At 32.1% G+C, this 25,753-nt stretch overlaps 3 protein-coding genes across 6 annotated transcripts in view; all 3 read left to right on the top strand.

Moving 5' to 3' along the window:
* The first annotated feature begins 347 nt into the window (after positions 1–347).
* LOC120213636 lies at positions 348–8,169 on the top strand. Its single transcript, XM_039211724.1, has 5 exons — positions 348–650; positions 773–1,177; positions 5,882–6,138; positions 6,969–7,542; positions 7,729–8,169. The coding sequence occupies exons 1-5, from the start codon at positions 371–373 to the stop codon at positions 8,130–8,132; spliced, it is 1,920 nt and encodes a 639-aa protein (XP_039067655.1). The 5' UTR covers positions 348–370; the 3' UTR covers positions 8,133–8,169.
* A 6,064-nt stretch (positions 8,170–14,233) lies between these two features.
* The window catches only part of LOC120213795 (B-box zinc finger protein 25-like), a 40,546-nt gene continuing 29,026 nt past the window's right edge, over positions 14,234–25,753 (top strand). The window contains exons 1-2 of the mRNA XM_039211858.1: positions 14,234–14,258; positions 22,552–22,556. The gene's annotated coding sequence lies outside the window, so the exon portion shown is untranslated. The remainder of the gene's footprint in view (positions 14,259–22,551; positions 22,557–25,753) is intronic.
* Positions 19,143–24,390, top strand: LOC120213789 (uncharacterized GPI-anchored protein At1g61900-like). 4 transcript variants are annotated; one of them, XM_039211851.1, is made up of 9 exons: positions 19,190–19,281; positions 19,571–19,656; positions 20,726–20,848; positions 21,402–22,256; positions 23,047–23,292; positions 23,417–23,431; positions 23,798–23,938; positions 24,091–24,138; positions 24,281–24,390. In XM_039211851.1, exons 3-9 carry the CDS (start codon positions 20,782–20,784, stop codon positions 24,352–24,354), a joined length of 1,446 nt encoding a protein of 481 aa, XP_039067782.1. In that variant the 5' UTR covers positions 19,190–19,281; positions 19,571–19,656; positions 20,726–20,781; the 3' UTR covers positions 24,355–24,390. The 4 variants fall into 4 exon arrangements, with proteins under 4 accessions (XP_039067781.1, XP_039067780.1, XP_039067782.1 ...); XM_039211850.1 differs by lacking the exon at positions 19,571–19,656 and having other exon boundaries at positions 19,143–19,281; XM_039211849.1 differs by lacking the exon at positions 19,571–19,656 and having other exon boundaries at positions 19,178–19,281; positions 20,698–20,848.

Here is a 25,753-nt window from a genome sequence, read left to right as displayed (position 1 = left end):
TTCGCGACAATATCAATTACCGTAGGTTGTCACGTCAATAGTGTAAATCGAATTTAGACAAATTAGGAGGACTGGTTTATCTAATTTGATTATAAAACTATAAACAACACTAAATTTAAGTATTATGTGATTAAGAAATGGTGTTAATGAGGTGGAATTATCTCACGACAACTTTAGATTATTAGGACCCAAAGGCGAAAAGTCTAAACTTGCAATTCTTTCATTTTAATTTATTACTCCTAGAAACCCTACATGTCAACATTGTTGATTCCAAAAAGCAACACTTCTCTACACGCTTTGTTGAGCTATAAATAACCGTCAACTATCAACCATTTTCTCCACATCAAAAACTACTTCGATCTTTACATAAATGTTATTTCCCAATATGATGAAGGCTCTGCTAACCATTTTCATGGCCCGAATTCTCATCGGATCGGTGTCGGTAAATGCTCAATCAGTAGCTGATATCGTTACAGATTCATTTTTTAATGGCATAATTGATCAATCAGATGCAAGTTGTGAAGGGAGGAACTTCTATACGAGGGCTGCATTCCTTGAAGCTGTCGACTCATATCCACAATTTGGTACGGCTGACGATACTAGGCGTGAGGTTGCGGCTTTCTTCGCTCATGTCACGCATGAAACCGGACGTATGATCCCTCTCTTTCTCTTATAAACCTAAATTTACGACCGAGACATACATGTATCTAGTTATATTACGTTTATTACGATTATGGATTTAACGAATGTTGTTTACTTGGGTTTTGTATAGATCTCTGTTTTATAAATGAGATAGATGGTCCGAGCTTGCCCACCTCTCAGTATTGTGATCCAGCCCAGTTTCCGTGCAATCCCGAAAAAAGCTACTACGGCCGCGGTCCACTCCAACTAACATGGAACTTCAACTACATACCAGCGGGGCAGAGCATCGGGTTCGACGGACTAAACTCGCCTGAAATTGTGGCCAGTGATCCTGTTATCGCCTTCAAGACGGCCGTATGGTTTTGGGTGAACAACGTTCAACCGGTCATAGGGCAGGGGTTCGGGGCGACGATTCGAGCCATTAACGGGGCTATCGAGTGTAACGGAGGGAACCCACCTGCAGTGGAGGCTCGGGTTGGGTACTATATAGACTATTGTAACCAGCTCGGTGTTGATCCTGGACCTAACCTTAGGTGCTAGAATTTTACTCTCGGTTCCTACTACTTAATCCTCATAAATAAAATGATGATGTATGCCATGAAATCAACATCATTATATATATTTGATGTATTATCCGTGATAGTTTTTATATGTAATGATAGAATTATGATAAATTTAGAATTTTAAAAAAATAACACGAATCAAATTATCTCAGTGGTTAAAAGAATAATTGATATTTCTAGATGTCTCAAGTTCGAATACTAACGACTGCGCATCTGTCATGTTATCCGCGACGTTATCAATTACCATAGGTTGTCACGTCAACAGTGAAAATCGAATTTAGACAAATTAGGAGGACTAGTTTATCTAATTTGATTTTAATACTATAAACAACGCTAAATTTAAATATTATGTGATTAAGAAATGGTGTTAATGAGGTGGAATTATCTCACAACAACTTTATATTATTAGGACCCAAAGGCGAAAAGTCTAAACTTGCAATTCTTTCATTTTATTTTATTACTCCTTCTAGAAACCCTACATGTCAACATTGTTGATTCCAAAAAGCAACACTTCTCTACACGCTTTGTTGAGCTGTAAATAACCGTCAACTATCCACCATTTTCTCCACATCAAAACCTACTTCGATCTTTACATAAATGTTATTTCCCAACATGATGACGGCTCTGCTAACCGTTTTCATTGTCGGAATTCTTATCGGATCTGTAATACCCCAATTTTTGATTAATGACTAAAATGTAAGTTTTAAAAGTATGATGGATAAAGTTTAAACTTTGTAAAAGTTCAAGGTCCAAATATATAATTTTAAAAAGTTATATATTTTGAGTCGTAAATGAACAGATTGGCCTAAAACAAGAATTTTCGTGGTAATCAGATTTTCGGTACGAGAATTATGTTAAAAGTTATAAAGCGTTAAAGTTCAGTATAGAAATCGGATAATTTGATCGAATCATAATTTTACGAAAATTTGAAGGATGCTAGATAATAGTTGGAAATATTATTTCCCTATTTTAGATCAGAGAAATTTAGCTAAGAACAGGGCAATTTTTCAGATTTGGTCTAACATTGGAAATTTTAGTGACTAAAATACAATTTTTGAAAATTGCATAACCAAAGTAGAAAGTCAAAGTCAAATTGGTTCATCTTTGAGTATGGAATATTTTAATGGGAGATAATGCAATGGCATTTGGTAATTATCAAGATTCATTAATGGTAATTTTGGAATTTCCCACTAAATGAATTAAAAATTCAATTAAGTTAATTAAATGTCAAATGTTCATGAAATTTGCTAGAAAATTCATGACAATTTTTGCTCTCCATCAAGCTTTGGCCGTGAGTCTCCCTGGTAAGGTAAAGAAATTTTTCAAGTTCATTTTTAAGCCTACATGATTGGTTTTTTGGATTAAGCTACTAGATAGAGAACTAATCTACATGAAATTCTCTATCATTTGGTATAAATATTATATGATGAACATGCCTATTTCATGAGAGTGAAAATTAGGGTTTATGATTTTGAAGATTGATGAAAGATTTCTATGTTATTGATGTCGGAGATTAAATTTCAATCATGTGTGATGTTTAAAATTGTGTAGGATTATATAAAGCATTCGACCATATAAAGTTGAATTCATGCTTGAAATTGAATAGAAATCATGCCTAAAGCTACTTGAAATATTCGGCCATATGAAGAAATTAGGGGAAAATTATGGAAAATTTTCCTATGGCCTAGAAATGATACCTAGAAGTATTCTATGAGACTTGGAGATCAATTTGGAAGCTTGAGTTGGTAAAAAAGGCTAATATACAAGTTTTGACAATTGTGGGACTTTATTGCATAAATGTGATAGTTGGAGTGTTAATGTTGAATCTTAATATTAGAAATGATGAAATTTTAAGTTAAAAGTTGATTGGAACTAAACTGCAAGTTTGGTAAAGTTTAAGAGTAGAATTCGAAAGGTTTCAATATTATACGGGCTTGATTTCAAGTTTATTAAATGTGAAAGTATCATTTGGGTAAAATATTATAATGCTGGAAATTTTATGGACATGCTGATTTTTAAGTTTATTTATTGAGTTGGGACTGAATTACAAGTTTATAAAGATGGGTGGTTAAATTCGAAAAGCCTAAGAAACTTTGGGATGAAATTTCAAGTTTTTGAATGTTAAAGTGTTGATTTGAGAATTTTATTAAAGTACTGGAAATTTTAGAAATTAAAGTGCAAAGATCATAATGGTGAAGGATCATTATGAATTTAATGGAAAAGTTAAGGTGAATTATAGAAAGAATTCATAATTAGTGGTTCGATTGTGAATTGACAAAAGTTGAAGGGTTGATAGTGGAAATAAATATTTACGGAATTGAATGAATAATTTGAGAAGTTTGAAATATCGATGGAAGTACAATTTGTCTTTATATTGATTTAAGTATCTATTTTATTTTTATCGAATTTTATATTTACACTTAGATTATGTTAGTTCGATGCTAACATATATAGTTTGAATATTCTATGTTATTATATGATGTCTTCGTATCACGGTAAATTTAGTGATCCACGTAACTTGAAATGGTAGGAAAAAGTGTGAGGCAGAGAAAATTATCGTGGAGAATGTTTGATAGTGAGACAAAGGTGAGTGAGTGCTTTAATTTGTATTTAAGTTATCGAACAAACATTAGCTTGCAATAAGCCAGTGTTAGAGTTACTACATTAAAAAATGATTCTTAATGTGATGTGAATTTTGATTTTAGTCTATAGGTTCATTTATTAAGCTTAAAGAATTATAAAACTAATACAAGGATGTTAATTAAGGAAAGTTGTCTAGAAAATTATGATTTGAACAATAAGTTTAGAAATTCACCATAAATTATGTAGAAATGATTAGAAGATAAATTTTATACCGTTGGATTTGTGTATCAGTCTAGTTTTGTTTAAAACAAACGGCTACTGATTCTGAGGTGTATACATAAATATATGAATTCTTAATTAAAGATATGTCAGAAAATTGGTTAGCAATTTCTGCTCAAATCAGTTTCTGCAAGTCAGATTTGAAAATTCACTATAAATTGTACAAGTTGAACTAAAAGAAGTTCCTTATATGGTTAGATTCTCATTCGAGTCTAGTTTCTAGTGGTACAAACAAAATAATTTTTAAGTATGTAGATTAATCCAGAATAATACTTCTTTTAATTTTATTCAAACTGCCAGAGTATTAAACTATGATAATTTTTGTAGTCGAAGCAATCGAAAGTAAAGGATTAACCTAAAACTTAGTGAGGCTAATATTTTGATTTATAAATAAAGTATCAAAGTGAGTACAATTTATTTATTTAATTAATCTTATTGAGGACGACTTGTGATAAGTCAACCTCGTAATTATTTTAAAGTATGTTTTCTATTTTAAATATGCATTATTTACATAATGTTTGTATAAGTTTTATGGATGATTTAGGGTATGAATTGCCCATATTCTATTTTGACGATGATGAAGTAAAATGATTCTAAATTTGAAATATTGATTATGAAATGAATAAGATATGATCTGAAAGCCTATTGTATGTTGCATTGATAGTCGTAGGTACAATTGGCATGCCATGAGGAGGGTGATTGTGATGTATTATGGTGTTACCTGAAGGTACACTAGTATATTTTCGATGTGAATTGCACTTAACGTGTATATTTTGATTTTGATGTGATTGCACTTTGTGTGCATATTTTGATTCCGATGTGATTGCACTATGTGTGCATATTACAATTCTGAAGTGATATACTGTGGCGTTACCTTAAGGTATACTAGTATATTTTCGATGTGATTGCACCTTGTGTGCATATTCTGATTCTGATGTGATTGTACTTTGTGTGCATATTACAATTATGATGTGATAGCACTATGTGTGCTTATATGTTCTGATTATGTGATGGTACAGTGTAGTGCTTGCGCGCGTACACTCGTTTGACTAACAAACCTTGCATTCTCATAAATATACAGTGTGCTATGAAAATGAATAAGGAAAATTCTAATAGTGATTGAAAGGAAAAAATATAAATTTGAAATATAAAAGTTCTTAAAAGTGTCTGAATGGAAAGTTTATGCAAAGTATACTATTTCTGATGTTAATTATTGTGATTTTGATAAAATTATGAGATCGTGATTTTTAGGTTTCTGATGAGGACAAACGACTTGGAAAGTCTGATTTGAAAATTTTAAAGATTTTATTTACATTTATTTTTTTATGTTATGAATTATTTATAATATTCTATTGATATTGCTCATCATGATTTATTTATTTGTCTCACTAAGTTTTACTTAGTGCATGATGATTTTAATGTGTAGGTTCACATAACGAAAAGGGCGTCAAGTGAGGAGCTTGCGAGCATCTTCTAGAAATCAAACCTACCAACAGTATCAGAAAAACATCCTATCTTTGACTTAGTAGTGGCATGTACATTACATATCTTAGGTTGTTTTATCATATTTATTTTAAAATAGCCTGTAATAGTAATTTGGGACTATTTTAATTTTGGCTAATTTTAGTTATAATCATATTTATGAATGAATATTATACATGTTAAGTTTTAAATGGTTTTAAATCAAGCAGTGTTTAGGCAGTTGTATATAGCTATGAAACAATACAAAATTGCCTAATTGCATGCTAAATGAAAACAAAATTTTAAGCATTTATGTTCATCAATTGTTTCCTAAGTTGATGTGATTTCTTTAGCTCGTATTTTGAGATGTATGTGTGCTATGGGTGTTACAGGATCGAAGTCGGTAAAGGCTCAATCAGTAGTTGATATCGTGACAGATTCGTTTTTTAATGGCATAACTGATCAATCAGATGCAAGTTGTGAAGGGATGAACTTTTATACGAGGGTTTCATTCCTTGAAGCTGTCAACGCTTATCCACAATTTGGTACGGCTGATGATATTAGCGCAATGTTGCGGCTTTCTTCGCTCATGTCACGCATGAAACCGGACGTATGACTCCTCTCTTTCTGTTATAAACCTAAATTTACGATCGAGACATGCATGTATCTAATTATATTACGTTTATTACGATTATGGACCCACCTATAGTGGAGGCTCGGGTTGGGTACTATATAAAGTATTGTAACTAGCTCGGTGTTGATCCTGGACGTAACCTTAGGTGCTAGAATTTTACTTTCGGTTCCTACTACTTAATCCTCGTAAATAAAATGGTGATGTATGCCATGAAATCAACATCATTATATATTTTTCATGCATTATCCGTGATAGTTTTTTATAAGTAATGATCGAATTATGATAAATTTAAAATTTTAAAAAATAACACGAATCAAATCATCTCTGTGATTAAAATAATAATTGATATTTTTAGAGATCTCAATATCGAATACCTACGATTGCAACAAGAGCGACTGAACATTGTGAGATAAATTCCAATGAAAATCGCAAATAATTATGACCACATAAAATAAGCCGCCGTCAGGATGTCGTCTTATTTCAATCTTCTCGAAATAATTAGTGGAAAGACTTTTCAACAAAAAGAAAATGTTATCATAATTATAAAATAATATTTATTTTAAATAATTTTAATTATCGATAATAAATATTTAATCATTTTTATGATTGTGAATATTATTTATATTATTGTTGTCATTGTGAGTCACGACCCTATAATATATAATTAATTAATTTAAACTGAATATTGTAAAATTTAATTTATTTATAATATTAAAATTTATATTTATAAGGGACTCGAGTTGACATCGTGTTGTTGGACCAAGTCATAGCTGTTATTTACAAGTGAGGTTCACATTAACGAGAAGCGTACCCGCGCAAAGTCAAAGTCAGACCAATTGGCAGCAGACCAAACGCTGCACAGTGCACCCCACCAATTTTCACTCTATATCTTCTCAACTCATCCCCTCCATTCTTCTCCCATCAAACACATTCTTCAGTTCCAAAAAAAAAAAAAAAACTCTCGTTCTCCCCCCTCCAGTATGAGGAAACATTTAATAACCATTCTTCTGGCAGTGATTATTGCCGTCGGAGCAACCGCGGTGAATGCTCAGAACTGCGGTTGCGAACAAGGTTTATGTTGTAGCCGGTGGGGGTTTTGCGGCACCGGCGATGATTATTGTGGCACCGGGTGCCAAGAGGGTCCTTGTAATCCACCGCCAGCTTTGAACAATGTTTCGGTGGCCGATATCGTTACGCCGGAATTCTTTAATCGGATTTTGGATGTTGCGGAAGTTAATTGTGAAGGGAAGAATTTTTATTCGAGATCGGCATTTCTCGAAGCTCTCGGACCTTATCCTCGGTTCGGAAGAATCGGATCCGCCGATGATTCTCGGCGTGAGATTGCGGCTTTCTTTGGCCATGTCACCCACGAGACCGGACGTAAGATCACTCACTTTTGTTAATTGTTACTCGTAAATGTTTAGTCGTTTAATTCGGAAACTAAGTTTTGCATGCATTGTATCGAGTCGAGTCGAGTTAAACCTAGCCGGTAACAAATATATAAATGGTGTTTCATCAACTTCTCCTGATAATTAACCAGCAAAAAACCTTTCTTTTATAATGCAGATTTTTGCTACATAGAAGAGATAAACGGTGCCACAAGGGACTACTGCGATGAAACCAACACACAATATCCATGCAACCCTAACAAAGGATACTACGGCCGAGGACCAATTCAACTATCCTGGAATTTCAACTACGGACCAGCCGGTGAGAACATCGGGTTCGATGGACTAAACTCGCCTGAAACCGTCGCCACGGACCCAGTTATCTCCTTCAAGACCGCAGTGTGGTTCTGGGTGAACTTTGTTCAACCGGTCGCAAACCAAGGGTTCGGGGCAACTATTCGTGCCATTAACGGTATGGAGTGTGACGGTGGAAACCCGACCACCGTTCAACGACGGATCGAGTACTATACCGATTATTGTAACCAGCTTGGTGTTGACCCTGGACCTAATCTAACCTGCTAGATTACATTTTCAAAATAATATATTTCAATTCTAATTACGTTGAATAAAGAAAATGCAATCATACATTATTGAATTGCATCTTTGTTTTGGCCTACATGCATAGTGCAGACATGATTGCAGATGGCATCAGTTCATAGTGGCACAACCAAACTACCAACCAACAAAAATCATTGTTTAAATATATATATATATATATAAAGCTTTCCTTAACAATTAAATCATTAAGCATGCAGAAATGCATGTTATTAAGGTTTACGAATTGATTGTGATAAATGAGAAAGACTGAAGATCGAGAAAGATTCGGTTGATGATTGAAAAGCTAAACCCTTATAACCTCAAAACCTCCCACAAATAAGAAGTGACAATTGAGTTTTTCTTACCTTAAGTACTAAAATGAAATAAAAATTAAATTTTAGGTATAATTTAAAAAATAAAAAAATTTAAGTACTAAATTAGATCATTAATTATTACATATTAGATAAAATAGTAATCGGATCTTGAGTCGTCCATTTTTTAACGAAAATTGATGAGTTTGAAATATATGAATAGTCAAATGACCAATTTGTAACTTTTAATAATCGAGAGATTTAATAAAACAACATCCTATAGTCAAATAACCATTTTATAAATTTTAATATTCGATGGACTAAACAAAGTAGTATCTTATAATCGGATTCGTACCGAAAATGTTTTTTTAGTAACGAAAAAGTTAGATATATGTAGTAGATACATATGCTAATGGGCTGATAGGCCCAAGACCATAGCCCACCACTGGTGCAACCCCACGCTATAGTATAGTTTTATTTATTTAGAATTATTGTAGTTGTACAATTATATAAAACTATAGTTTTAAAATTTAATATACATTTACTAACGAGTTGGTTAAAGTAGTAAGCAACTTGATATCACTTAAGTAAAATTTTGTGTTTGAGTCTTTGTGTATGTAGAAAATTTCCATTGGGAGACACACCCACCAGCACCAGGTGTGCGACCCGAATCGATCCAGATTAATTAGGACGAAACCTTGAAACCGGGGCAACCAAATTTTTTTAATATACCTTCAAATAATTGTCTTATAATTTTTTTTATTGATTATGTAAAATTCTTGTATTTTCCAGTGATATTTTCTATTTAAGATTTAAGATGTATTTATCCGTATACTAGTTTAATATTCATATTATATTTTTGTATTTGATTATATTTTAATTATTTTCCACGTGGATTTTGGTGTAGCGTGAAGTCGTCTCATGTGTACTATTGCGGATAACAGGCGGAAGTGAACATGGAAAAGCTAAAAACGGTAAACTTTTCAACGTCAAAGAAGGTATCCAATGAGGGAATGTCTCAGGAAAGGTGGGTTAATATACGGTTAATATACAGTATTATCGGATACATTAAAATGTATTTAATAAATTTGGTTTAGCGGTACCTATTATGTTGACAACTAATAATGTTTTAGGTAGAAAATATGAAAAACTATTAAAAAATTTGGTAACCGGTAAACTTTGGTTATCGGTAAGTATCTATCCTTTTTATAAAAGTGTCCATACTTTTAACATATCAAGTAAATTTTACCGGTTTTGTCATAATGAATCTGGTTTTGTCATATTTTTACCTGTTATATTGTAAATTATCTATCCTTTTTATAAAAGTGTTCATACTTATTTCACTGTGAAAATATATATTTATTATTATCTTTAGTTAATATTGTTAAATTTAAAATCTAAATAATATTTTATAAAATATCAAAACAATCAAATAATTTTTTGTGTAAATGAAATTATTAAATTAATATTGTAGGTGAAAAACATGAAACACTATTAAAAAAATTGAAACATAAATTACATAACTTTCAAAAAAGTATATATCATTTTTATAAAAGTGTCCATACTTATTTCACTGTTGAAAACATATTTATTATTATATTTGGTTAATATTGTTAAATTTAAATTCTAAATAATATTTTATAAAATATCAAAACAATCAAATAATATTTTGTGTAAATTAAATTATTAAATTAATATTGTAGGTGGAAAACATGAAACACTATTAAATAAATTGAAACATAAATTACATAACTTTAAAAGCAGTTTTAAATCCTATAAAGTGTCGATACTTTTAAAAAAATCTATCGATCCAAAACGATATACCAGGTAAAAATATGATAAAACTGGTAACAAAATGATAAAACCGGTAAATTTAAAAGTGTCGATACTTTATATAAGGATCGACACTTTGTGAATTTAAAAGAGAAGCAGTTATAGCGCCTATAATGTGTCGATACTTTAAAAAAAATATCGATCTACAACGATATAACAGGTACAAATATGATAAAACCGGTATCAAAATGATAAAACCGGTAAAATGATACCGAATATATTGAAAGTGTCGATACTTTCGTAAGTACGTGTAATAAATTATCGACACTTTCAAAGAAATAGGTAATCATCCTTTCGAAATTATCGACACCTGACATAAAAGTATCGACACTTTTGTATTTGTATCGATTAAATATAAATAACATATCCGATGAAAATATAAAGGCCATAGCTAAATATCCTCTGAAAAAAGATAGAACGGACGAGTTTTTGAAATCGAAGCGTAATTGTTGCTGCATTTCAGAAGGCGTTTCTAAAGCGAAGTTTGTTTGTTTGTTGCTGCAGTCGAATCGAAAAGTATGTTGTCGAAACCCTAATTTTTTATTATTACAGTAATCGCGATAGGGTTTTTTATGTGTTGTTTGGGGTTTTGGAGTAAGGAAGCATTTGGGACCGATTGCAGGTAGAAATAGATATTTAAGGAAAAATATAAATGTCGATACTTTTATTAAATATTATAGGTAGAAAATGATATTATAGGTTGTATAAATGTGCCGACACATTTTGGTGTGGCCATTCAAATTCTTTTGAAGAAAACCGTTTTACCACAAGAGTAGTTATCTATATTTGTATATTGAATAAAGTGTATGTAACAAAATAATTTGATTTGCGTAAACTGATATATGAAGGAAAAATGGAGTCAATGGGTTGGAAAATTGTTGGTGGAGCAGATGACTTTGAAATTGAGGCCGAGACTCGAAAGCAACCAAAGGGTGGATATATGTACTTCTAGTAAGTATCAATGTCCTTTTGTTATTATTGTTGAAATGGTAATTGGATTAAAGTATCGATAAACTTTAAATTGATTACAAATTTTAAATGTTAACAGTATGGTCGAATGCAAAAGGATGAAGGGAGATGGCACACAGAGCGGTTCGGTATGTAAAATGAAATTGACATTGAGTAGTATTAGTATTTAGTGTTAATGTATTGATTAAGAAACGTTTATGTTTAATATTAGGTGAAAAAGATGTGAGGTCCAAATGGAATTCAATGAGTGATGCTGAAAAGGAACCTTACATCACACAGTCAAGGAATGATAGTAAAGAATACAAAGAACGGAGGAAAGCACATGAAAATAAGGTATTCATTAAACTTGTAAATACGTTGATACAAAATATATAAGAACTATAACATTATATATTGTTAAAAAATGTAGGAAGTGTCGACAAGATGCAACATTAAAAGGGTGAATTTATTAATTAAACACCTTAAGGAGAAGGGTCAGTTGAATGTGCTGGGAGAAATAGGTTTTGGATCGTTGATCGGAGTAAGGGATCGACCTATTCGGAGGGAATTGTGCCGATCCTTGATGGCACAATTTGACGTCAGTCAATGTATGGCTAAGTATGGTGATTATTCATTCCCTCTGGGGGGTATCGACTGCTGCAGCCGTCTTGGGGTACAAAACAAAGGCAAAAGTGTTATAGAAGTCTGTAGGAGTAAGAACTGGAAAGCACTTGCCTCCAAATATGGTTTGAATCATAAGGTGACATATGCTGAAGTTGAAGAGGATATCAAAAGTGGATCTTACTGGGGGGATGAGCTGAAGGCCCGAGTTCTATTGTACCTTGTCGGGATATTTCTTTGTCCAACGGGGTGATACATCAACGAACAAGGAATATATGAAGCTCATTTGCGATGAAGGCTTGAAGGGTGAATTCAATTGGGCTGAATATATCCATTCGAGATTGATTGAATCAATAATCACCTTTAAAAAGGGCAGCCAGAGATACCTCAAAGGGTGCATAGCAATCTTAGAGGTAAATGAGTTGAATCACTTTTTTGTGTTTTTATATAAAAATATAAATTTTATTATAAATGCAGGTTGCACTGTTCAATTTTTGGTCGGGCTGTGAGGCAGTGCCGGCTTATGAAAGAACCGGAGTGGCACGCATCCGTGCATGGGGGAAGGAAGAGGTGGTTAGAGTGATGGTGAAGTTGAAGTTGGATAGAGGGAAGAAGCAAGAAATGGTAATAAATGTAATTAAATAATATTAAGAATATAATCAATGTATTAATATTGTAATTTAATTTTGAAGGTTATTGGCAAGGATGTAGAGGAGGCAGTGGAGGCAGAGGAGAAGAAAGGAGGGATGGTTGTATTGAGGGATGACGGTGAGTGGGACGACGGTGAGGGAAAACATAGTAACTTCGACATTTTGATGTCTGAATTGGCTGATATCAAAAAAATCCAATTTGAAATCATGCAAAGACAATCAAGAGTCGAAGAGAAACTTGATCGAGTCGTAGAGAAACTCGAGAGAGTCAAAGATACAGTTGAGAGGCATAAGGGGGTAGTGGAAGGAAAAATAGATGGAGTAGTGAAAGAAGTAGAGGTGTTGAGGGGTGAAGTGGTGAAAGAAGTTGGGGTGTTAAGGGGTGATATTAAGATGGTGACGGGAGAAAAATTTGAGGGAGTGGTGAAGGAGGTTGTGGATTTGAGGAGTGAACTTACGGGGGTGAAGGGGGTGGTTGGTAAATACTCGGATGAAGGAGCTCAATTGAAGGGTGAAATAAAAGAGATGAAGAGCTATGTAGAAAAAAAGTACGATGAACTGAAAAAATATGAAGAAGAAAAGTGGGAGGAGGAAGAAGAAGAGATGGAAGAAATGAGGAGGAAGGAAGTCGATGTCATTTATACACCAGAGAGTGTTATAGCAGCAGTTTTGGATTCGGAATGTCATGCACCCCAGAAGAAGAAGCAGAAGGTAAGTTTAATAAAAGAATACTTAATTTGATTTTTATTATGTTGTTGTGACAAAAATTTGTATGCAAAATTGTAGGTTGAAAAAGCGGATATTCCAAGCGGAATTGATGACATCGAAGCTGCAATTTGTGATTATTTATGGAATAGCAAGTTAGAATCGGGGTAAGTGAAATATATTGTTTTGTGAGTGATATTTAAATATTTCATGACAACATATTAATCCTAATGATTCATACAAATATTCTGTAATCTCAATGGGAAATCAATTCGCTACTGTATACGACGTTGCAACGTTGAAGCCTACGGAATGGGTTGGCGGTGTGGTAAGTAGAAAGTAGAAAATGTTAAAACTTATTGAATATGTCCTGATTGTGTAATTAATTTTGTTAGGTTATCGATTTGCTCGCCTGGACCATATGCTACGATTCTCAAAAGTCACTCCGGAGGATTGGCTACCTTCCATACCTCTTAGTGGTGAGTTAAATTAATAAATATTGAAAAGTAGTGTTATAGACGGTAAATTAATAATGTTTGTTGCGTAATTACAGCAACAGGCGTTGGATGCCAACAACAAAGAAAGTGTTGAGAGTATTTCTACCTTCTGGGGTGTCATATTGGATAACTATGTGAAATTCACCGACTGTGAGAAGGTAAGACACCATACCAATTGCAAATGATGTTTTCGGATATAGAATGTTGAATTTTGTCAAATTGGGTGTGAAATTTGTTGCAGATCATGATCACAATAAACTACCATAATTCACATTGGTATCTGTTGGATATGGTAGATCGTGTTGTAACAATATATGATAGTATGTTTACAACTGAAGCAGCTAAACAGAGAGTGAAGGATGCTAAGAGATTGGTATGTATGTATGTATGAAAGGACATTATGTAAATTATAATGCATAATTTTTTTGGTGCATAACTTCTTCTATTTTAATGCAGATTAAAATATTAGATTCTTATAATAAGAAACGCATTTGGGTTGAGTCCTGTGGATCTCTAGGAAAGTATCCCTTGAAAAATTTCAAATTTGTGGAGCATAAGAAGAATAAGCAATTGAATGGGTATGAGATGTTATCACAAATAGAAAGCTTAATTTATGCAGTATTCATCATAATTGACATGTGTGGTTTTCAAATTTTGTAACAGATATGATTGCGGCATGTATGTGATGATGTGGATGGAATCGATCGGTTCTACAGGGGCAACTGGTGATTTTGTAAGTGGATAGAAAAAATCGTCTGTGGTAAAATTGTTAAAAGTCGTAGATTGAATGCTGTAGTTGACAATACTTAACGTTCTGACAATTTGAATATAGGTTGTTGGAGACTGGGATCGATCGCGAATATTAAACGATCTCGTAAGCCACAATCAAAATGAACGAAGACAGGAGATAACAAAAGCTGCAATATTACATAAGAATAACAAAAGGATGCAATGATGTAAATGTAGGGTTAATTTTGTATAAGATTTATAATTTTGTATACGATTTATATTTTTGTATGTGAATATAATTATGAATGAGATGAGAAAAGTTAGCAGTATGTTGTTGTACATGTTTCTTATACACATTAAGGGTCATGTTGATACTTTGAAGTAAAAGGCAAATTTACAATATGGCCAACAGGGTGTGCCCATAAAGTGTCGATCCATATATAAAAAGTGTCAATCCCAAAAACATCGAAAACCAAAAGTATAATGTAATATGTAATTTTTCAATCTAACCGGTACAAGTCTACCGGTTTTATGAGAGAATATGTCTAAATAATGTGTCGACACTAATATAGTTTGTGTCGATATTTTTTGTCCATAATGAATGTAAAACAGGGTGCACCCATAAAGTGTCGATCCATATATAAAAAGTGTCGATCCCAAAATCATCGAACCCAAAAGTATAATGTAATATGTAATTTTTCAATCTAACCGGTACAATTATACCGGTTTTATGAGAGAATATATCTAAATAATGTGTCGACACTAATATAGTTTGTGTCGATATTTTTTTTTCCAGAATGAATGGAAAACAGGGTGCACCCATAAAGTGTCGATCCATATATAAAAAGTGTCAATCCCAAAATCATCGAACCCAAAAGTATAATGTAATATGTAATTTTTCAATCTAACCGGTACAATTATACTGGTTTTATGAGATAATATGTATAAATAATGTGTCGACACTAATATAGTTTGTGTCGATTTTTTTTTCCAGAATGAATGGAAAACAGGGTGCACCCATAAAGTGTCGATCCATATATAAAAAGTGTCGATCCCAAAATCATCGAACCCAAAAGTATAATGTAATATGTAATTTTTCAATCTAACCGGTACAATTATACCGGTTTTATGAGAGAATATGTCTAAATAATGTGTCGACACTAATATAGTTTGTGTCGATATTTTTTTCCAGAATGAATGGAAAACAGGGTGCACCCATAAAGTGTCGATCCATATAAAAAGTGTCGATCCCAAAATCATCGAACCCAAAAGTATAATGTAATATGTAATTTTTCAATCTAACCGGTACAATTATACCGGTTTTATGAGATAATATGTATAAATAATGTGTCGACACTAATATAGTTTGTGTCGATATTTTTTTTCCAGAATGAATGGAAAACAGGGTGCACCCATAAAGTGTCGATCCATATATAAAAAGTGTCGATCCCAAAATCATCGAACCCAAAAGTATAATGTAATATGTAATTTTTCAATCTAACCGGTACAAGTATACCTGTTTTATGAGAGAATATGTCTAAATAATGTGTCGACACGTTATAGTTTGTGTCGATACTAATTTAAATATCAAGTGTTTTTCCACCGTTTACGATATATAGTACTCTTAATCGAGAAACCCTAAACATAAAGGCAAGCAGGCAGATCTTCCTCTTTCTTCTACCGTTATCATAAGTGACGATCAGATATTCAGGTAAATTTATCGATATTTTATGGGTTTGATTGATTTCTATATTGGAGTTTTTATCCTGAATGTGTTTGTGTTCCATTATAATAGGGTTAGCATCCAACCAAAATGGCTCCAAAACGTCAGCGTCAGAAGCGAGGTCTTTCTCAAAGCTCTTCTCAACCCAGTTCTTCTCAACCACCTCCTTCTGTAACAAACGATTCTTCTGTATTTATATTTTGGTGTGATTATATTGTGTGTATATTTTCATTAATTATTCCATATTTGCTTCTATGTGTACATATACATTTGAGTGTCTATACTTTTTTAATATATTGTAAAGTATCTATCCTTTTTATAAAAGTGTCTATACTTTGGTTAATGTTATTATTATCTTTGGTTAATGTTGTTAAATTTAAATTATAAATATTATTTTATAAAATATCAAAACAATCAAATAATTTTTTGTGTAAATGAAATTATTAAATTAATATTGTAGGTGGAAAACATGAAACACTGTTAAAAAAATTGAAACATAAATTACATAACTTTTAAAAAAAGTATCGATCCTTTTTATAAAAAGTATGGACACTTTCAATATAATAGGTAAACATATGATGTAATAGGTAGCGCTTATATAATGTAATAGGTATCGTTTATATAATGTAATAGGTAGTGGTTATATTGTAAAGTGTCTATCCTTTTTATAAAAGTGTCCATACTTTTTTCACTGTGGAAAACATTAATTTAAGGTTATCTTTTGAGTGAGTTTTAAGATATTAATTTAGTAATTATAGACGTCTAATGATTTATTTTTACGTTACGATATATATTATTATTAAATTAAAAATTCTAAATAATATTTTATAAAATATCAAAAAATCAAATAATTTTTTGTGCAAATGAAATTATTAAATTAATATTGTAGGTGGAAAACATGAAACACTATTAAAAAAATTGAAACATAAATTACATAACTTTAAAAGAAGTATCGATCCTTTTTATAAAAAGTATGTACACTTTCAATATAATATAATATAATGTAATAGGTAAATTTGCAATACTATCGGTATAAATATACCGGTTTACTTATAAAATAGGTAAATATAAGCGCTACCTATTACATTATATAAGCGCTACCTAGTATGTTATTGTACTTTATAATATTTCCGATTAAATAATATAACATAACCGGTATAAATTTTAACCGGTCAATTGTTTAACCGGTCACGCCATATATTAGCCGTTTTTAGGCGCCGCACCGCAGAACTACCCATCCAATGAAGACAATTAGTAACTATTTTATCGTTACTTTAAATATATATATATATTTTTAAAGTAAAGTGCATAAATGGTCCCGGTTATATGATATTGTCTTATTAAGTTCTCTAACTATTAAAAGTTATATAACGATCCTTTAACTATAGATTATTATTTTGTTGAGTCCATCGACTATTGAAAGATACAAAATGATCACTCGACTATTAATTATGTTTAAACTCGTTGTTTTTCGCTGAAAATTTGATAGCATTCTGAGTTGAACGTTAACTTGTTGACTGTGATAAGATAAAATCTGATTCCAAAATCTCCAATGACGATCATATTAACATCTAGCACATCTCAGTCATCATGTTAACATCCAATTTAGACAATCGCTATTTTTTTTTACAGAAAAATGACAAGTTTGAAACATAATGTATAGTTGAGTGATCATTTGTAACTTTTAACAGTCGATGGACTTAACAAAACAATAATCTATAATTACGGGGCAATATTGTAACTTTTGATAGTTGAAGGACTTAATAAGATAATACCTTATAGTTAAGGCCATTTGTGTACTTTACCATTTTTCAGAATTCATACTCATGGTATAAAACTAGGTTTTTTCCTTTTTAAAATATTCATATTTTTAATCCTTTTTATGGTATATAAATCAATTTGATATTGAAACTTAATTTTTTTAATTAATATTATATATTGACTTTACTTGATATTTTAAAAATCAATCAGTTTATTAATGTGACATTAATTTCTTAAAATATCAATGGCATTAAAAACAATAATTAAATTGAGTTTCAATTTATATAAAAAGTCTATTTTTATATGATTCCAGTTAGAAATTTTCAATATTAATTATTTATTGTTAAGTTTAATTTTAATTTAATTATTCAACTAATCTTAATATTTAATTAAATAATTTAAAATTTTAATCAATTTTATTTATAAATAATTTTAAATTTGAAGTCTAATATAAAAATTAAACTTATTTTTATCTTATAACAAATGTCAATTGAACTTTTTTTATTGAAATTTAAAATAAAAATTAAAAAAATGGGTACATTATAAATTTGACAATTGAACTTTACTCTATCTCCTATTTCACTTACTGTACTTTAACTTTTTTCAATTTATTCACTAAACTTAATACATTATATTTTTTTGGTCAATCAATCGTCTTCTCACTAACGACATTATAAATGGGCTTTTATATAGATGTAAAATGACGTCGTTTTGGTGAAAATTTCATTTTCTTAAAACATCATTATTTTAAAGCCGTTAATTATTTAACGGCGAGTGACAAAAAAATTCAATATATTAAGTTCAGTGAGTAAAATAAGAGAAAGTAAAATTTAGTGATGAAATTTATAATTTACCCTTAAAAATTATCAGATTCAAATTGGATTTTGAGTATTTCATTTTAAATTAATTAACGATATTCTAAATATTTCCAATTGGAATTATGTAATAGTTACTTAGAATTTTCAAGTCGGGTTAATGGGTAAAGGGAAAACCCGAATCCGAAACCGAGGAGAGAGGAAAAGGTAAAGTTAGCCACTCACCACTCAGCAATAGTGACCCCATTTCTGACTCGCTCGCTGACTCAGTCACTCAGTAAAAGAAATCTTTCTCCCAAATATAAATAAATAGAAATGACACTGAAAAAAAGCTAACAGACACAAAAAATTCTCATTTTGAGTCATTTTTTATTGTTTATTATTATTATAGGGTTTCCCCCAAAATTATAAAGAAAAAATAAATAATAATACTCATGAAATTTGGTCCCTTATCACCCATCGATTCAACCCTCCTCTTGATTTGATTACTTCTTCTCCTCTCAATTTTCAGCAGAATATGTTATGTGTTCCACATCTTAAGGTAACTTTCTTTTCCCATTTGTTTTAAGTGTTTGGTAGCTGAGAAAATGCTGGAAAACGAAGGAAATTTGAGCGAGTGTGGAACTTTTTGTTGTTATTGTTCGTGGTTTTGAGCTTACCCAGAAGTAAGGAAATTTGGGTGAGCTTGGTTTTCCTTTATTTTAGTGTTTTGAGCTAACTCTTTTTCTCCTTTTGTTTTTGTTTTCTGATTTGGTTGCTTAATCTGGTGGGCTTAGTTCAGTTGTAATTTTTATTTTCTTTGAGATACGTGTAATTTCTTCTTTGTACAGATGGTAAGATTTGAGAAAATAGAATGAGAGTTTGATACTTGATTTAGTTTGTTTTCAGGGGAATTTGTTGCTTTTTTAAGATTGATGTGAGTATATGGTTTAGTTTTGTTGTTTATGCTTAATATATTACTTACTTTTTCGTTTGCTAATCTGAGAAATTGTATGGGAAAAAAAGAGAAAATGGGTATTTCCCCCCTTAGATTTAGGTCTCCTTTACAATATCCTGTTAAAAATGGAAAATGAAGTGAAGTTTAGATGATCACTACCTAGGTTAAACTGCTGCTATCCATTTTTCCTTAGATTTGCACCTCTGTGTTAGCTGATGTGATGATTGACGAAATGAAATATTGTTTCTAGTGTTCTAAAGTAAGCTTAATTCGATGCTGGATTGAGTTGAGCTAGAGATTCTGTTATGACACCTCTAATCCGAGGTCTGTCTTCAGAGAACAGAAGAACTTGATGTGATTTACTATGGTTGTGAGGCTATTTTGAGTGGGATTCTTTATTTTTGGGAAAGTACGAAAAAGGAATCAGCATAGGAAGTAATGTTTCCCAAAATTGTTTTTTTTTCTCTATCTGGAGTTTAGGAAGCTCCTTTTGGAGCTTGTCTTGGTGTTGTTCTTGTTATAATCGAACTGAGAAGAAAGGGTGTTTGGGTGGGTGACAGAGGGAAAAGGTTGCCGTGGTTGAGAGGCTCCTTAAGTGTGTTGTTGGGAAGTGTTGTAGCAAAAGCTTCGCTGAATGGCTTGATTGTTGTTCTTGGACTGCTAAGTTAAATTGTGGTAATATGGTGCATAAAGAGTTGAAGGTGGTATAATGATGCTCACTAAGTCCAATTTTTTGCAACCTGGTTAACATGTGGAATGATGAGAGGAACTAGCTGTTTTACTCACAATCAGACGAAGCATAAACCGGAAAAGGCCTAATCTATGCTAAAACAAAAGATTTAGACTTGAAACACTTTGGTAGAGTGGCAATGCCTTGTGGTGCATTATTTAAGCATGCTTTGCTTTATGGTTGTTCTCCTGCAAAATTGGATGCATATGGTGCTAATTTTGTTGCAAAGATAAATAGTTACATTTAGTTTTACATTCTTTGTTATTGGGCATTGATTTTTCTTTCCCAAACTTGCTCTAACACTTGAGGCTGATATAGACTTTACTGCATTGCTGCAATCATTGTTAAGGAGCTACAAGAGGCTTTTCAGTTGCATGATTCAATGGTGGCAAAAGGCTAGTATAGCTATGGACTGCTTTCAGAGTGTTAGACGTGTTAAAGGCAAGTTGTTCGACTTGGCTAATCGGATTTTCTTAAATTTAGCTTTAGACATGGCATTGTGAAGTTAAGAATATGGCAGAGGACTCCAACTTGATGTTATAAAGGTTTCTAGTTGGCTTTTTTCTTAATTTTAAGAGACGCTGGTTTTGATTTTCTGGGGATATTGTTATATGATTGTCAGTCAATATTTCTATGAATATTAGGCAAGTTCTCCTTTATTGTCAAGATGGACCCTGTATTTCTAAGTTTGCTGAGGATGATAAATTTTTTACTTGAAGTTCACACTAACAGACAATCAGGGGCGTCACTATGTAAAAATAATTTATTAGAGTAAATATGGCAATATATTTTTCCTAGATAATGGTTAGCCATCATTATATTTGATTAGAGTTTTGGCCTACATATCTTAGTTTTGTTCTTTGTTTTTACCATACTAGCAAAAAGCATACATGGTGATTAGCTTTAAACTTTAACCTTCGTTCGAGAACTTACTCTATTCATCTTTTAGATATTTATCCACATATAACAGAATGTGGCTCGTGTTTGGTTGCAGGTTCCCTATGCCAACAGTTATTATTATTCATTTTCTGGTTATCAAGTTTCCAAGATGTTGCCACATTGCAGACATTGCATGACCCTAGACATATTTCTTCCACATCCGAGCTAGCTAAGCCACCAGCTACTGCATTATTTGAACCTATAGAAATATCTCCTGCTGTCATTCCTCGATACCCTTATCCTGATGCATCTTTACCTCCCATGTATCCAAGTTTCCCCTCAACGTATGAACCAAATTTAACTGGAAGGTGCCCTGTAAATTTTTCTGCTATGTCGAATATCATGGGGAAAACAGCATCTGATTGTTCTCTACCTTTGGCAGCACTTGTAGGGAACGTTATATGTTGTCCACAGCTTGGTAGTTTACTCCACATCTTTCAGGGTTACTACAGTGCTGACTCTGATAAGTTGGTCTTGCGAAATGCTGTTGCTAATGATTGTTTTTCGGATATCATTAGTATCTTAGCTAGTCGAGGGGCCAACAGTACAATACCCACAGTATGTTCTGTAAAATCATCAAACCTCACGGGTGGTTCATGTCCGGTGAAGGATGTTAGCACCTTTGAGAAAACGGTGAATACGAGCAACTTATTGGAGGCTTGCAGCACTGTTGATCCTCTAAAAGAGTGCTGCAGGCCTGTTTGCCAACCTGCAATTATGGAAGCTGCTTTACAGATCTCTGGAACACAAATGATGCTCAATGATAATAAAAATGTTGTTGGGGAGACTAATCATATTGATGCCATCAATGAATGTAAGGGGGTGGTATATTCATATCTTTCAAGGAAACTCTCACCAGATGTGGCCAACACTGCGTTCAGAATACTATCTGCTTGCAAAGTCAACAAGGGTACAGATTCTATATCTCTTGCATGATTGTTTTCAGTATTTTACTTAGTGTTCTGGTTGTTTACATGTCACCCAAGTCTCTGATGTGAACTCAATTGGGTGTGCATCTTGCCTTGGGAAGGTTCAAGTTGAGATGATCTTGTATTACATGGTGCTATCATTTGGTGAAAGAATGAAAATGGAGGCAATGAGTAGTCTAAATAGATGGTAGATCATTTTATGTTGCTCTGACTTGTAAAAAAAAAGTAAACATATCTGTGTCGGAACCATAATTGTGCATGTCATGCACACCCAAGTACAAGTAATGTAGGATTTATGTTTAAATTATTTGTTTCTCTCATGTTTTTATCTTTTTCTTCGATGTCGGTTCATTTATGTTCCCCCATATTTTGTTTCTACTACGGTACTTCTATGTTGGGTAGAAATATATATTTTTAAATATATATATCTATCTATATATATATATATATATTGGATAGAAACATCAAATATGAAAGACGAGGTCAAATCACAACTTCAGTTTTCATATTAGACTGGGGCTGTCTTGGCCAATACATTAGTAGATTTTAAATATGTTAATTCGAGCTACTCAGACTTGCATAACAAGATAAGTTTGAGTTAAAACTTAGTTTTCTGATGAACTTGAGCTTCATTAGTCGTTATCTCTATCTTGTTAATTCCCATTCTCAGTTCACTTAGTTATTTTTCATTTCTATTGCAAGGTATTGTAGCATTTGTTTCAAATACTTTTAAGTTTTATCTAAAGTGGGATTATTTTTTTGAATATGCAGTTTGCCCATTGGAATTTAACCAGCCGTCAGAAGTAATTAAGGCATGCCGTAACGTAGCTGCTCCGAGCCCTTCCTGTTGTAGCTCGTTAAATACATACATTGTGGGGATACAGAAGCAAATGCTAATTACAAACAAGCAAGCCATTGTTTGTGCCATAATGTTCGGGTCAATATTAAGAAAAGGCGGAGTTCTGACGAATGTTTATGAGCTTTGTGATGTTGACTTAAAAGATTTTAGTATCCAAGGTATAGTGTTCTGTTTAATGTTCTTCTAAAACTTTGCCTATATTGCTCTGCTGTTTTATCTGATATTGATGTTTTCTTCTTTTCTTTCGGCCTGTTGAACTCTTATGGGCGGTCTCTTCGGCAGCATATGGACAACAAGGTTAGTCATGTTTCCTATTATCTTTCAATTATCCACATTTGCATATTCATTGGTTAAATAATATAAATGGTGTATGTATGACTGTGTGTTTTATATGCCTGTGTATTTATGTGTGGTATATGGACAACAAGGTTCGATGTGCTATGTGCATGCCGGTTAAGTCATCAAATGAACTACTTTTTACATGTTTATATTTTTACTCTTGGATCTTGTTCGAACTCAAGTCAAATGCATACTCGTATTCGACACGCACTTGAGTCCGAGTAACATAGGTCTTAATTAGTTATATGATTATGCTCTAAAACTTGAAAGAAATTAAAGTGTACCATACGGACTGAAAATTTTGGTATTTTTCTACACATCTAGGATGCCTACTACGAAGCCTGCCAGCAGATGTGGTATTTGACAATTCAACTGGCTACAGCTTTACATGTGACTTGACTGACAACATTGGAGCTCCGTGGCCTTCATCATCATCGATGTCATCCTTGTCTCTTTGTGCTCCAGGTAATTCATTTGCAGAAAAAAGGGGCTTTCATATGCTTTATTCTCTCTTGGAAAGGATAAACACAATTGAAGTGTGTGGATTTAATGAAGCTTAATTTCCTTGTGTGCTTCATCTTATATCCTAATGGAATGGTTGTTGCCTGTTGTTGCAGAGATGTCGTTGCCTGCCCTACCAACATCCGATATGCTGAAAAATCCAGGTGTGTAACATTTCTTATCTGTATATGCAATACATTCGGGTATGGAATAACTTGTAAATCTGAGTAACATAGGCTTGGTTTAAGTAACTTATCCATATATGTATTTGTATCGAAATGATAGAATTTTCTGATGTTGATGCAGGCTGCCATGGATGCGCATTGGAAATATTGGTACCCATTTTTTCATTTTTTGTTTTCAGCACATTTATGTACTGAAGAGAGTTTGTAGCCTTGCAGGTTGAGCTGTGGTTTAAAACAAAGACAGTTTAGGACTGTGTGGTGTGGAAAATTTTACTTGCATTGTAAGTTTTCATTAGGCCTTTCTTCAGCTGCCTTGTATAGTAAGTAACCTATTTTGCTCTTCATTTTCCTTGCTCTCTATCTCCAACATGAACCGGGAGATTACGGTTCGATTCGGTTTCGATGCTCCGACCGGATTGATTGGAATCGATTCCTTCGGTTTATAAAATTTTAAAAATAATAAGTAAAACTAAGGGAAAAAGAAAGTAGAGAGCATCAACTCTGAAACAGAAAGGCTAACATTGCAACATTATTTTTGAAAAGTAAATTACAATAAAGTCCAGTAATTGTGGCATCAATAACCAAAGATAAAACGCACTTTTGAAACCCAAATTTGAAGCCCATATAAACAACAAATAGCGGTGGGCAACTATATTTGTTTTTACCCCCCCCCCCACACATTTGATTTTCAACTACTATAATTATTTATATATAACCATATAAAATTAAGGGTAAACTTTAGTACCAAAATTATGAGTTTTGGTCTGTTTTAGTATCTAAATTTTTAATTTTCTCAAAATCATACATGACGTTTAATTTTCATTTTGATTTCGTACATTGTTGTTAAAAACTTAATGTGTTTAGTACCTAAGCTATTTCATTTTTGGCATGTTTTAGTATCTAATTTTTTTTTAAAAAAAATCAGAATTTAACATTAAATTTTGAACATGGTACTGAAATGAAACAAAAATTAAAGCTTTTAACGGTGGGTACTAAAATGAAACAAAAATTAAATTTTATGTATGCTTTTGAAAAATAAAAAAAATTATGTATTAAAACGAACTAAAATTAATAATTTAGGTATTAAATGCATCATTTATCCAAAAATTAAATACAAAATAACCTTTATAACTAATTATTTATTAAAACGACACCCTCTATACTGCGATAATATATTAGGAAAGACACGAATGATGAAGCGCGATAACGTATCACAAATACGTGTATATATATATGGTTTATTTATATTTGTGTTAAACATGCACTTGTTGAGTGACTGAAGATAAGCTTTACGCATATATATATTGTTTATTTATATTTGTGTTAAACATCTTCAAACACGAGATCTTGATTTTTAACTTAACTTGTATAGATTCAAATCTTTCTAACAATAATTTTTTGACCTAGTGGTCCGTAAACTTTCAAACTTTAGTAAAAAAATCAATATGGTCCCTAAAATTTTTATACTCAAGGTGACCCTTTAACTATTTTTTAAAAAATAATTTAATTTTTTAGTATTTCAATATTAAACGTATTGAATATCTTAATAATTGTTTATATTTTATATTTTAAATTTAAGTATTTTTTCTAAAAA

The sequence above is a fragment of the Hibiscus syriacus genome, unplaced genomic scaffold (genome assembly GCF_006381635.1).
Source record: "Hibiscus syriacus cultivar Baekdansim isolate YM2019G1 unplaced genomic scaffold, ASM638163v2 tig00110044_pilon, whole genome shotgun sequence".
NCBI lineage: Eukaryota > Viridiplantae > Streptophyta > Magnoliopsida > Malvales > Malvaceae > Hibiscus > Hibiscus syriacus.
The sequence above is the reverse complement of the archived record's forward strand: the minus strand, read 5'-3'. Positions and strand labels throughout refer to the sequence as shown.